Genomic DNA, 13,844 nt, shown 5'->3' with positions numbered 1-13,844 from the left:
GTCCCATCACGACATTCCTAATGTACTAAACTAGTGAAATACACAGAAAGCATTAAAATTATTAAAGTGCTCTCAGGTTACCTGTCAGCTTGGAATAAACTCTATCCTGTAAGTTGGATTGTCTTAACAGATTCTGTTTATAAATGCTTTCTCTGCAAAACTTTGCTCATCAGAACCTTGGTTGTACAAGCTGACACCAAAATACAGATATATTTCTACATGTGTACTATATTATGCATACAAACACAATACACATTCATTTTTTGTGTAAGCAAAGATAAATCTAAAGATATGCATGTAAGCTAGACAGCTTAAAAGTTTTAACATGTTTGCCAGATACAACATAAAAAATTAGGAACACAACAGAAAAACTAAAATTAGAAACCTAGCTAAGTGTAGCACTCAAAACAGAAAGGATTCTATGAAATTACGATTAAGGTAGCAAACAATCTAAGGAATTCATGATCTCTTTTCAAAACCAAAAACATTCCAAGAAGGAAAAAATAACCATCCAGTTACAGAAATCTGGACTCTATTAGAAAGAAATTCTCTATTTCACCCTATGTTTCATTTACAAGTTGATATAATCTGATATAAGATGGAAGAAAATGAAAAATATTTGCAAAAAATGTGGTTAAAGAATGTGGCAATCAGAAAACTGCTACACTATGGGTGTTAACTCTAAAAATAATCTAACATATAGCAACAATAACACTGTCAAATGGAAACATTTCCCGGGCCCAGCTGTTCACAAGTCTTAAGGACACTGTCCTTGTGGGTCAGTGGGCTTGAATGAACAAGTGTTTATGAGTTCCAATTAGGAAGTATGGTAATATCTACACTGGATCATTTATTTCACACAAAATTGTAAAGCATTTATGATTTCTCCTCACAAAAATAAAGGCAAACTCTAGACTGACTACTACACAATTCTGGATTGGTGAAATCTAAAGTAAAGAGATTTAAAATTATCTTTTAAGTTATGATTTCATGTTCCACAAAAGAAACATCACACTACTACTTTTCAACTGTGCACACATACACCACCCAATTTACAGCACCTAATAGGAGCTGCCTTGAAATTCTTTCTTTTTAAATATATTTTTATTGATTTCAGAGAGAGAAAGGGAGGGGGAGAGAGAGAGCTGAAACATCAATGATGAGATTCATTGATCAGCTGCTTCCTGCGCCCCCCCTACTAGGGATAGAGCCCACAACCAGTGCACGTACCCCAATCATAGGTTGATGCTCAACCACTGAGCCACGCCAACTGGGCAAGACTTGAAGCTTTCAATGCAAATGCAGGTATGTCTGCTGAGCTCCCTGTCCTAAAACTAAAATAACTTAAAAAATCATTGCCCGGAATAATTCTAGAAATGTTGAGCTTTTCCTAGAAACTGGCCAATGATGAAAAGCTTCAAAACTAGAAATTTAGATCACTCAACTTATAAAATTTATTTTAGTTTTCCAGTCCAGTGGTAAATGCTATGTTTTTAAGTTTACGTTTTAGAATGGAAATGCCGGTAGCATTTATTAGCATATAGATTAAAGATCTGAGCTACTGAGTCTGGACCTCTGGGTAACCAGCTGGTTCTGCCTCTCAGTAAGATGGGCAGTAACTTAGGAGTTTCTCTCTACAGAACTTCTAAATAGTGGTTGTTAATATAACATCCAGACTATCTTTGAGGTTCACATACATCTTCAATTTTCAGTTGAAAATTTCAATTTCAGAGAGTCCAGTTTGAATTTGATGGAATTATACCACCTCCAAATAGAAATCCTAGTCTTCTCATAATTACTGAAAGTGTTGATTCATATTTATGTCTCTGCCTGCTACCCAATGGGGAAATGAGGAAACTTTTCCTTTCACTGGTAGATATCTCTCAAAATGAGGTTCACAGGTGAAAATTTTTTTAAAAAACTGGTAATAACTGGACATTACTGCTCAAAGATCATTAAAAATAACAGAGAACACTAAAAACATAAAAGTTATAAAAAAACATAAATCCAGTCAAGCTTCAACCCCTACATTTTCTACAAAGTCCTGAATAATGTGACCTACTCCCCATGCACTCACTTCACCCCAGCTGTGTCGGCTTCTTTAATGGTTCCCCCAAAACTCCTCACCATGAGGCCTTTGCACCTGCTGTCCTCTCCCCTAGAATGCTCTTAATTCCTTGTCTGTCTGGAACCTCCAATTAATCCTTCAGTTCTCAGCTTAAAAGTGACTTCCTCAGGAGAGCTTTGCTCTTTATCAATTTTCTGCTCATTTACTCCAGCCTCCTATCTGTTGAATGTGGCCTTCATTGCACTTACTGGACTTAATTATACACTGTATTATAACTACAATTAAGTAACCATATGTTTGATATCTTTTTTCCAACTCTGTACTGTAAGCCCCATGTATGATTGTGTATTATTTACTGCAATTTTCTCAATGCCAAGCATATGACAGGAAATAAGGCATTAAAAGGAATATAATTTTGCAATGGGCTCTTGCACAAGGTAATGAAAATTAATCTATTTCACACAAAATCAGGACTCCTACCATACATTTATTACATTAACAAGTCTTATGAGTGTGAAAATTTAACAAATGAAAAAGCTATTAAAGCAAGATTTTTCATAATCTTTATTCCCAAATACTCTAAACCTTCAACTAGGTTGCTAAGCTGGGGACATGTAGTGATGTTCCCTGGAAATATTCACGGAATTCAGTGTGGCAGCTAAGTTTCCTAGATGGAAATAAACTGAGGCTCTCACCAAAGCCAACCAGCCTTCAAGTGAATGAGTCATTATAAGAAATTGTGACTAAATGGCCACCCAAGAAGAGGAAATAAGAAATTCAACCCATGTTCTCTTGAATTTAGACAATTCACTTAACTTCAAATAAAAAAATAAATGCTCGATGGATGGGACAAGGGTATGCAAAACACAAAAAAGGTAAAAACTCAGGAGAGAGAGACCTGTGAAATGAGGATTTCCCAAGATGATTATGAGTTTTCAAAGTGCTACTATAAAAAACTTCCAGGTTTTGGTGGAAAATTTTTTAGAAACTTTGGAAGTGGAGATTGATATAAAATAATGTCACAGCCATTGGGATTTGGCAATGATTCTGCCCTTTGAAATCACTGTCGCTTCCTAAGAAACATTAGTACAGGACACCTATGGACAAAAAGGGCTATCATTTAAATACCCCCATATAGGAACTCTTTTTTTTTAAGAGAGAATACTAATTTTTCAAAAACTTTCAATTCGATAAATAACAGAGAGAGAAAGGGGACAATATGAAGGTCATTGAACATTGTATTTGGCCCAATGAACTTAAGAGTAAGAAGCAAACTGTTCATTTTCTAGCCTCTCACCTATCAACCCAAGACACCCAGGAAATAAAATGCAAGGATGGAAATCTATCATCATCTCACTGTTCTTTACCTCACTGTTCTGATGGTGGTGGTGGGTCGGGGGGGGGGGGGGGAGGGAGAGAGAGAGAGAGGGAGAGAGAGAGAGTGTGTGTGTGTGTGTGCGCGTGCGCCTGCAGCAGTGAAGCGGGAACATTTGTCTGTGCCTACTATGCTGGTGCCTACAGACACCGTGCATGCATTATAAGGCATACTCCTCACAGCTAATCCATGTGCAGATGAAGTTCACAGAGGCCAAGTGACTGGCTAGAGGTCACCTGGTTTTAATTCCAGGGCTACCTAGTGCCCCTTCTACAACACTTCATTCCCTTAGTTTTCCTGGTTCTGTCAAAAATATTAGTTGCTCATTAACATAATTTCCCAGTTCTTTTCTTTCCATTATTCCACCCAATAAGTGCTCTCTCTCACTCTAAGATGTCAGCCTTCGCACCTGTTCCATAGCTTAGACACACAGGGAAGCAGATTCCTCACAAGAAACAGCTCCCTTCTCTATCTGATTCTACATGAAATTTTTAATGAGCTGTACAGTGTTTATCTCAGACCTACCACAGCTGAGAAGGAACAGTGTGTATTTCCCTCGGTCATTTCCAGTGCCTAACACTCTCACACCTGGGAGGTTCTTGCCAATTTTCTGATTAATATAATTAAAAAATCCAATTTTAAATTTTAAATGGTCAACTAGATAAATTATTGTTGAATAATGAAATAATTTAAATGATGGTTTTGACATTATCCTTGTACTAGCAACATCTCCTAACTTTTTTCACCACAGTACCCCTAACAGAAGAGGGAATGAATACATGCCAAGCAGCCAAAACACAAGAGAGATTTCATTCAAATCTTGCATTTTACCTTAGAAATTCAGATAAACAGTTCATTCTATGCCACTTAATAGCCTTGATTTTACATCCCCCCCCCCCCCCCCCCCAATTCTAAACATTAACAATCTGGAAAACATCTCATGTTTATTTTAGAGTGTCTCAGCACCCAGGGTACTCCTGGTGGTATGAGACTTTGTTCTTTGAGAAAAATGGTAATATGGTCTTTAACACAGTACTATGAAATGGTAAAATGTGGAGAGTAAAGCTTTAAATTGATATATCACATTTCAGTAATTGACAAATTATTAAAAGTTATTATTGTTAGTGTTCCAATATTATAAAAGTAAAAATCAGTATTTCCTCTAAGGAAAGGGAAGTAGATGGGCTTTATATAAAAGTTAATACATTTCCCTGGAATCTAAAACTGATCTCATTTTGTCAAATATATGTACTTGTTATTAACTGTTCAGTGTTTCTACCCTACCTTAAGCTTAGATAACAGGTACTCAAAGAAACATGTAATTTTTGCTTTTAGGAACTATAAAATGCAGGAGACATGGTATAGAGTGAAAATTACCTTGTTTATCTATAACCGAGTATGAGGCCAGAAATCCTCGTCCAGAAACATGGATCCCACTCATGAACAGCACTGTAATTTCATTGCTTTTTGATTCAATTGAATGGTTCATTTGTAACCCCAGACCACAGTATTTGCCTAGGAATGAAAGAAAAGCAGATATTTGTTGTGACTCTCATGAAGTTAGTACTTGCAATGCAGATAACAGAATCAGAATAATATACCAAACTGTGTGTTAAATAGTTTAAAATGATAACTAGGGTGTTTAGTGATTAAAATCCCATTACTCTGAGGGAAAAAGAAGAAAAGAAAACAGCCAAGTAATAACTGTTCAAGTGATTCAAAAGAAAAAGTAGCACAAGCATCACTGACCTGTTGAAGTTTCAATTTGCTGTGAAATACAGTCTTTAAAATAATGAGGAATTTTTAAGAAATTAGAACATTTCATGCAGGCAGGTGGCCCACAAATAAACTGACAACCAGTAACCCCACAGGGTGCCCCTAGACTCCTGGCCTCAGGGCACCTCTCAAACCTTCTATGAACCTTCTTAATTTTTCTTCCAAGGACTGTTGGACTTTTGGTCAATCCCTTTAGGTGATCATTTATATTGAAAAAAACAAACAAAACCTCAATTCAGTCTGTAACTTCTCAATTTATTTAGCTTTTAATAAATGAATACCAAACATCGAGGTAAACACACACATTTGTCTTAGGTGCTATGGTTTTAATATAAAATATATATCTTGCTCATCTATGCAAAAGAAACAAAACCATCTACTTCTAAATAAGGAATGTAATTTTAGCTATCAATATATATATATATTTAATTATATCTTTATTGATTTCAGAGAGAGGAAAGGAGAGGGAGAGAGAGACAGACAGAAACATCAATGATGAGAGGGTCATTGGGGATGGAGCCCGCAACCTGGGCACATGCCCCAGCCAGGAATCGAACTGCGATCTCCTGGATCCTAGGTCCATGCTCAGCCGATAAGCCACATCTGGCCAGGCACTATCAGTATTTTTCACATTCACGCAAAATGACACGTTATGAAAGAACACTACAAGTTCTGTTTGAATACACAAGAAAGGAAGGTAAAGTCTTCAGACTTGATTTTAATACCAAGTTACTCACAAACAGTCCAGGAGAGAGGACAAATATTAAATAACGTATTACTTTTGAACATAAAATATTTAAAAACAGAGTAATATATTTCACAGTATTCCAAATATTATCTCAAATATTAATATCAAAAGCTATATAATTTGTTAGCAAACCCAAATATATGCAGAGCCAGTGCCCACCACATTAAATCTTACAGCCCAATAGGAACAGTAAAGACAAGAGAAACTACGTCAACTAGCATCTCTACACAAGACTGGCTTTTGTAAAAGTGAGCAATAGTTTCATCTGGGCTCATCAGTATGAGCTGTTCTTTGCTATGAAGGATCTATGTATGTGTGATTTTATTACAAGGCTGATTAAGGCTCTCAGTACAAATACTGACTTTTCAGATCCTTTCAGGTACAAAGGAAAAAGATCGTAGAATACCTATCATGCCATACAAAGATACCTTTATTAAAAATATATTATTAATGTGAAACAATGTTTAAAAAACCTTTTAACCCTTTCAAAATGGACAGAACCATAAAAGTATTTTTTATTAGCAGGGCAGTTTCACCTTTTGCTTATTTGTTTATCTGGAGTTATCTTATCCTCCAAAATGTGAACAAATTAATCTGTGGTAGAAACAAAACATTTTTTTAAACCACACATGTTCTGTGAAACTCAAAAGGCAGTGCTAAAGAATGGATAATAACATCCAGCAGGTGTGACTCAGTGGTTGAGCATCGACCCATGAACCAAGAAGTCACCAATTTGATTCCCAGTCAGGGCACATGCCTGAGTTGTGGGCTTGATCCCCAGTAGGGGGCGTGCAGGAGGCAGCCAATTGATGTTTCTCAGCTATGTTTCTATCTCTATCACTCTCCTTTCCTATCTCTACAATCAGTAATTAATATACTTAAAAAGAAAGAGCACCAGGAACAAATGGGTTCACTGGTAAATTCTACCAAACATTTAAGGAGAAAATTTCACAAATACTCTATAATCTTAGAAGCAGAGGGAATATTTCCTGACTTATTCTATGAGACCAGCATCACCCTAAAACCAAAACCAAATACATCACAAGAAAACTGCAGACCAATGTTTCTCATGAAAATAGATGCAAAAATCCTTAATGATTAGCAAATCAAACCCAATAAGGGAGAAAAAGAATTATACGCTACAATCAGTTATGATTCATCCTATATGCAGGCTGGTTCAACATTTGAAAATCAATTAATGTAATCCATCATATTAACAGACTAACGAAGAAAAATCATGATAAATCAATAGGTGCAGAAAAAGCATTTGACAAAATCAACACCTATTCACAATAAAAACTCTCAATAAACTAGGAATAAAGGGAACTTCCTCAACTTTGTTTATAAAAACAAAACAAAAAAACTACAGTTAACATCATACTTAACAGTGAGAAATATAATGCTTTCCTAATAAGATCAGGAACAAAGCAAGGTCTGCTCTCACCATTCTTTTAAAATCATACTGTATTAGTTAACACAATGAGACAAAGCGGAAAAAAAGTATACAGACTGGGAAGGAAGAAATAAAAGTCTTTATTCACAAATGACATGATCATCTATGTAGAAAATCTAAGAGAATTGACAAAAAAGCTCCTGTAACTAACAAGTGATTGTAGCAAGGTTGAAGAATACAAGGTTAGTAGCAAAAGTCAATTGCTTTTCTATATAAACAATGAACAAGTGAAATTTAAAATACAATATCACTTACATTAGCATCCCCAAAATGAAATACTTAGGCATAAATCTAACAAAATATGCATAAGACCTGTATGAGAACTATAAAACTCTGAAGAACAAAATCAAAGGACTAATAGAGATGTTCCATGTTCATGGATAGGAAGACTAAACTTGAACAAGAAGTCAGTTCTTCCCAACTTGATTTATAGATTCATGAAATCTGAATCAAAATCCAAGCAAGATATTTTGTGGATATTGATGAAGTTAAAGTTTATACGGACAAAAGACCCAGAATAGCCAACACAATACTGAAGAACAAAGTTGGAGTTGTGATACTATCTTCAAGACTTACTATATAAAGATACAGTAATCAACACAGTGTGGTATCGGTGAAAGAACTGACAAACAGATCAACCTAACAGAGAAACCAAAAATAGGTCCACATAAATATAGTTAACTGATCTTTCACAAGGGAGCAAAGGTACTACAATGGAGCATAGATAGTCTTTTCAACAACTGGACATCCACATGCAAAAAAAATAAATCTAGACAGACCTTACACCATCCACAAACATTAACTCAAAATGGGTCATAGACTTAAAGGTAAAATGCAAAACTATAAAACTCCTAAAAGATAACATAGGAAAAAAATCTGATGACTTTGTTATTGTATCTAAAAAGTCATAATCATACCCAAAGGCACAATCCATGAAATAAAGAACTGATCAGCTGAACTTCATTCAAATAAAAAATTTCTGCCCAGCCGGGCGTGGCTCAGTGGTTGAGCGTCGACCTAGGATCCAGGCGATTGGGGTTTGATTCCCGGTCAGGGCACATGTCCAGGTTGCAGGCTTGACCCCCAGTTGGGGGCATGCATGAGGCAGCCAATCAATGACTCTCTCATCATTGATGTTTCTATCTCTCTATCCCTCTCCTGTCCTCTCTCTGAAATCAATAAAGATATACTTAAAAAGAAAAAAAAATTCTGCTCTGCAAAAGACAATGCAAAAGAGAATGAGAAGACATGCCACAGACTGGGGAAAAAAACATTTGCAAAAGACACATCTGATAAACAACACATCTGATAAAGGACACATTTGATGAAAGACTCTTATCTAAACTATACAAAGAACTTAGATCTTAACAGACTTCAGCAAAGAAGATATACAAATGTCACATAAGCATATAAAAGATGCTCTACACCATATGTCACCAGGGAAATGCCAATTAAAACAATGATATATCACTATACACCTATTAGAATAGCCAAAATCCAGAACAATCACCACCACCAAATGCTGGCAAAAATGTGGATTAACAGAAACTCTTATTCATTGCTGGTGGGAAAGCAAAATGGTACAGACACTATGGAAGACAGTTTGGGGATTTCTTTAAAAACTAAACAGTCTTGCCCAGCATGCGTGGCTGAACATCGACCTATGATCCAGGCAATCGAGGTTCGATTCCCAGTCAGGGAACATGCCGGGTTGTGGGTTCAATCCCCAGCAGGGGGCGTGCAGAAGGCAGCCGATCAATGACTCTCTCTCATCATTGATGTTTCTCTCTCCTCCCCACCTTCTCTCTCTGAAATCAATTTAAAAAAAGAAGAAAAAAAACCTAAACAGTCTTACCACACAATCCAGCAATCACACTCCTAGGTATTTACCCAAAGGAGCTGAAATTTATGTCTACACAAAAACCTGCATGCAGATTTTTATAGCAGCTTTATACCTAATTGCCAAAACTTGGAAGCAACCAAGATGTCCTTTATTAGGTGAATGGATAAACTGTGGAACACCCAGAAAATGGAGTATTATTCAGTACTAAAAAGAAATGAGCTACCAAGCCACAAAAAGACAAGAAAAGAACTTTATATGCATATTATAAGTGAAAGAAGACAATTTAAAAAGGCTACAGATTGTTTGATTCCTATGAAGATAGGTAGAATGTGCGGAGCACAGAGGACTTTTAGGGCAGTGAAAATACTCTGTATGTTACCACAATGATGTCCTTATAATTTGCTCAAATGCATGGAATGTGCAAAAATAAAAAAATAAAAATTAGCCACCAAAGAAATGCAAATCAAACCCATAATGAGTTATCACTTCACGCTCACTAGGATGGCTAGAATAAAAAAGACACATAACAACAAGTGTTGGCAAGGATGTTGAAAGCTAGAAACCCTCATACAATGCTTGTGGGACTGCAAAATGATGCAGTCACTTTCAAGAACAGTCTGGCAGTTCTTCAAAAGGTTAAACACAGACTTACCATATGACCCAGCAATTCTACTCCTAGGTATACACCTGAGAGAAATGCAAACATATGTCCACACAGAGTTGTACATTATCATCTCACAGAAGCATTATTCATAATAGCTGAAATGTACAAACCATCTAACCAACATCCTGCGGTCCCTAGAATAAACTGGCACGGAGAGGTGGTGATAAATCTCAAAGAACAATGTGATCTTTTAGAAACAAAAGGAGCCCTGAACTATCATTCTAGGCAGCCTCTAGGAACTGAAAGCAGTCCCTGGCCAACAAGTACCAAGAAAATAGGGACCCCAGTTTTACAACTACAAGGAAGTGAATTCTGCCAACAACCAGTGAGCTTGGAAGAGAACCCTCATCTCCAAGCTGGTCTCTTGACTTCAGCCAGGCAAGACCCTGAGAATCCAGTCATGCCATGTGCAGATTTCTGAGCTACAGAAACTGAGATAGTAAACTGTGTTGTTTTAAGCTGCCAAGTCTGTGGTAATGTTATGAAACAGAAAACCAATACAACCAGAAAATTACTTTGGAGTATAGTAAGAACACACTGCTTTTGGATAATCAAATCTAAAAGAAGTATAGTGCACAAGCTGGAATCTATGGCTCAGGGTGTGAAGCAGTAGACAGATGTATTTTACTTGGCCTCTTGGCCAGTAGTTTTGGGCCATGCACTATTTCAAAAATGTTTGAATTAGTTGCCAAAATTTTAAAAATCTGGAAACTTCGTATCAATTCTGAATTTCTGACTTCTCTTAAAAAATCACAAGGGGAGAAAAAAGGAAACCTGGGCCAGTTTTCTAAATAGTTGTACCTAAGTAATGGCTGTCCTTTGAAAGAGAAAGTCACACTCCAGTTTGCCACAGCCCCCAGCCCTCCCTAATGTCCCTAGTCCTTAAGCTCAATTATCAATTATCATTATGGCAATGCTGTTATCACACCTAGTCCATTTCAGTCATTTATTTTACCTGTTGGTAGTAAGTTTGTATCCACTTGCATAGAACTTAGAGATCTTAAGGTTATCACGCCTCTTTTCTATTCCGTATCAAAAATACTTTTGGTAGTTGATGAAAAGTAACATATTAAATTCTGGAAGATGTTAAATGGAAATGTTCTGTATTCAAAATAAAGGAGAGATGCATCTGATTTCGGATCAACTACCACATGCAGTCAATATTGTCATGAAAACACAAAACGTAGTTTATGTTTTTGACTAAATGGAAGATCATTTGACCTATCAACAGGTGTGGCATGGGACAATGCTCCTCTTAGCAACTTGCAAGTTAGAAAGATAAGGTGGGAAGCTATTTGTTAGAGCAAAAGCACATCAACCCTGTCTACCTCCCACAGATGGAAATGTAGCTTGTGTAGAGAACATCAATTTACAAACAGCTTTAGGGAATTTTTTACTGCCCAAGTAGAGTAACTTTAATCTAAAAAACAAAATGTGGAATTCTCAAAGGAATTTTTATTGAATAAATGTTATTAAGCCTCTGAATTCCAGTCACTGAGCTAGGTAAGTGCTGAGGATTCAATGATGAAACTTGTGTTGCCCTCAGAGAGCTGTGTAGTGGGGCAGGGCAAACACACAGCTGAAGCCCCTACAGTACAAAAGAGGCCATTATAATATCAAGAAAATGTACAGAGGAGATGTTGTCATTAAATAACATCCATCAGTACAGTTTCTTCAAAAAGCCAAGCTTCAAAGATCACTGCCTTGTGCTTGGTGGACCAGAGCAAGTTGGAGTTGTAATTTAGCCCCCAGACTAAATTATGTGGAGTGATTTTGTGTTCTCTTTTTGAATGACTAAGATGTCTTCACATGATGATTTCTCTTATGCTGTTACTAACAAGTTGTTTTTGACTAGATTTAGCATTAGCTTTAGTGCTTCAAGGACGATTCACCTGCACAGGATACTAGAAGGATACAGATCTAAAATCCTTTTAAACAATTAAACTATTTGGTTATAAATATTTAAAAGGACAAGTAACAAACACATATTTCCTATGTTTAAAAGAAATTTAGCAATATTGCTAAGAATGGATTTGCCTTTCCTTCTAAAAGACAGTAGTGGATACTTAAAAGTATGTTTTTCTACATCATAAAGTTACTGTCCATTTAGATTTCTGGGAAGGTAGATACTTCAGTATTTTCTTCATGAACAAATGACAGATCCAGTATTTGCACATTTTAAAATGAACAAGGTGCACATGAGAAAACATACCCTTGGCACTTCACACATCATGAACAAAAATCAATTCTAGATTGACTGAGCATAATACAGGGGTGGGCAAAAGTAGGTTAAATTACCAGCCATCAATTCCTAAAAGATAAATCATAAGTAAGGATACAAAATAGTAACAATAATAATACAATTAATAAATTAAAATACAAGAATAAACTGTTTCACATACTCACAACTGTAAACCTACTTCTGCCCACCCCTATATGTGTAGAAGGGAAAACAATAAAGCTTTCACAGAACATCTTCATGGACTAGGAGTGGGCAAAGATTTTAAAAGAAAACACAAAAAGTACTAACCATAAAAGAAAAAAATTAACAAATGTGAATAACATTAATAAGCTAAAATTAATGTCTGTTTATCAAAAGATACCAATAATAGAGCAAAACGGAATGTCATAAAAGGGAGAAGGTATCTAATAAATATATCTAAAAAGAACCCAGATACAGAATATATAGAGAACTATAAATAAGAGGGGGGAAAAAAATCAACTAATAGAAATGCACAAAAACCTTAAACAGACTTTTGACAAAAGATATTCAAATGAAAAATTAACATATGAAAAGAGCACAGTGTATCGGCCATCAGTGAAATGCCAGGCAAAGCTACAATTTGGTCCCAAGTACACACACACACAAGAATGGTTAAAATGGGGAAAAGTGGAGAGCAGCAACTGAACTCATATACTGATGGTGGGTATAAACTGCTACAGTCACAAAAGCATTTGGCAATATCTGCTAAAGCTGAACATATGCACACCCAGTGACCAGCAATTCCTCGTCTAGACAGACATGGGAACTTATGTTCACCAAAAACCAGGAAGTAGAATGTTCATAGCAGACAATTAGTGATAGCCAAAAACTGGTTATGTGGTAGGTCGAACTTAATTTTGTTACTAATTTCCTTACTGTTAGAAATTTAGATTGCTTCTGGTTTTTCATACAGTGAATAATATTACAATAAACATCTTCCTAGCACAACCTCTTTTGTCTTCCTGAACTATTTCCTTAGTGATTCTTAACATATACTTTCAGGCTGCTGCTTTCCAAGTGAGCTATACCAATAACTACATCCCCAATATAAAAGAAGTACCAATTTCACCACCCGTGTCAAGCATATTAAAATTTTATATTTTTTACTAATCCAAAAGACAGGGAGGGGACATATTTAGTTTATTAATAGTGCATTTCTTTGATTATAAGCACAGTTGTCCCCTCCAATTCCTCTTCCAAAATGGTAGTGTGGACAAAAGAGCACACAGATATATATATATTTTTAATATATCTTTATTGATTTCAGAGAGAGGAAGGAAGAGGGAGATAGATAGAAACATCAATGATGAGAGAGTCATTGATCAGCTGCCTCCTGCACGCCCCCGACTGGGGATCGAGCCTGCAACCCGGGCATGTGCCCCGACCGGGAATCGAACCATGATCTCCTGGATCCTAGGGTGACACTCAACCACTGAGCCACGCCCAGCCAGGTAGCACACAGATTTTTATTCCCATCCACGATGATGAACAAAGCGTCTCAATAGAAAATTTTACAGCATTCATGACACCAAAATATGCACGAGGTAATACCAATCATTCCCATCAATTTTTCTGAGTGGGATTTCCTTCTTTCTTGTGAAATTCTACTTCAAGGGCCTTAAGACTTATCTTCTAAAAAGCCAGCAAACTTCTG

The 13,844-nt window shown here is 36.3% G+C and overlaps 1 protein-coding gene across 3 annotated transcripts in view; it reads right to left on the bottom strand.

The window, feature by feature from the left end:
- DCBLD2 (discoidin, CUB and LCCL domain containing 2) overlaps window positions 1-13,844 on the bottom strand; it is a 77,355-nt gene that overhangs the window by 33,678 nt on the left and 29,833 nt on the right. For 2 of the 3 annotated variants that reach the window (XM_016199721.2, XM_087818126.1), the window contains one exon: window positions 4,821-4,958. In XM_016199721.2, the coding sequence (XP_016055207.2) occupies window positions 4,821-4,958 (138 nt within the window). Of the gene's footprint in view, window positions 1-4,820; window positions 4,959-10,882; window positions 11,029-13,844 lie in introns of all 3 variants that reach the window. The other variant, XM_016199722.2, reaches the window with a different exon arrangement.

Source organism: Miniopterus natalensis, chromosome 6 (genome assembly GCF_054644295.1).
Source record: "Miniopterus natalensis isolate mMinNat1 chromosome 6, mMinNat1.hap1, whole genome shotgun sequence".
Classification (NCBI taxonomy): Eukaryota; Metazoa; Chordata; class Mammalia; order Chiroptera; family Miniopteridae; genus Miniopterus; species Miniopterus natalensis.
This window is presented reverse-complemented; position numbering and strand designations above follow the sequence as displayed.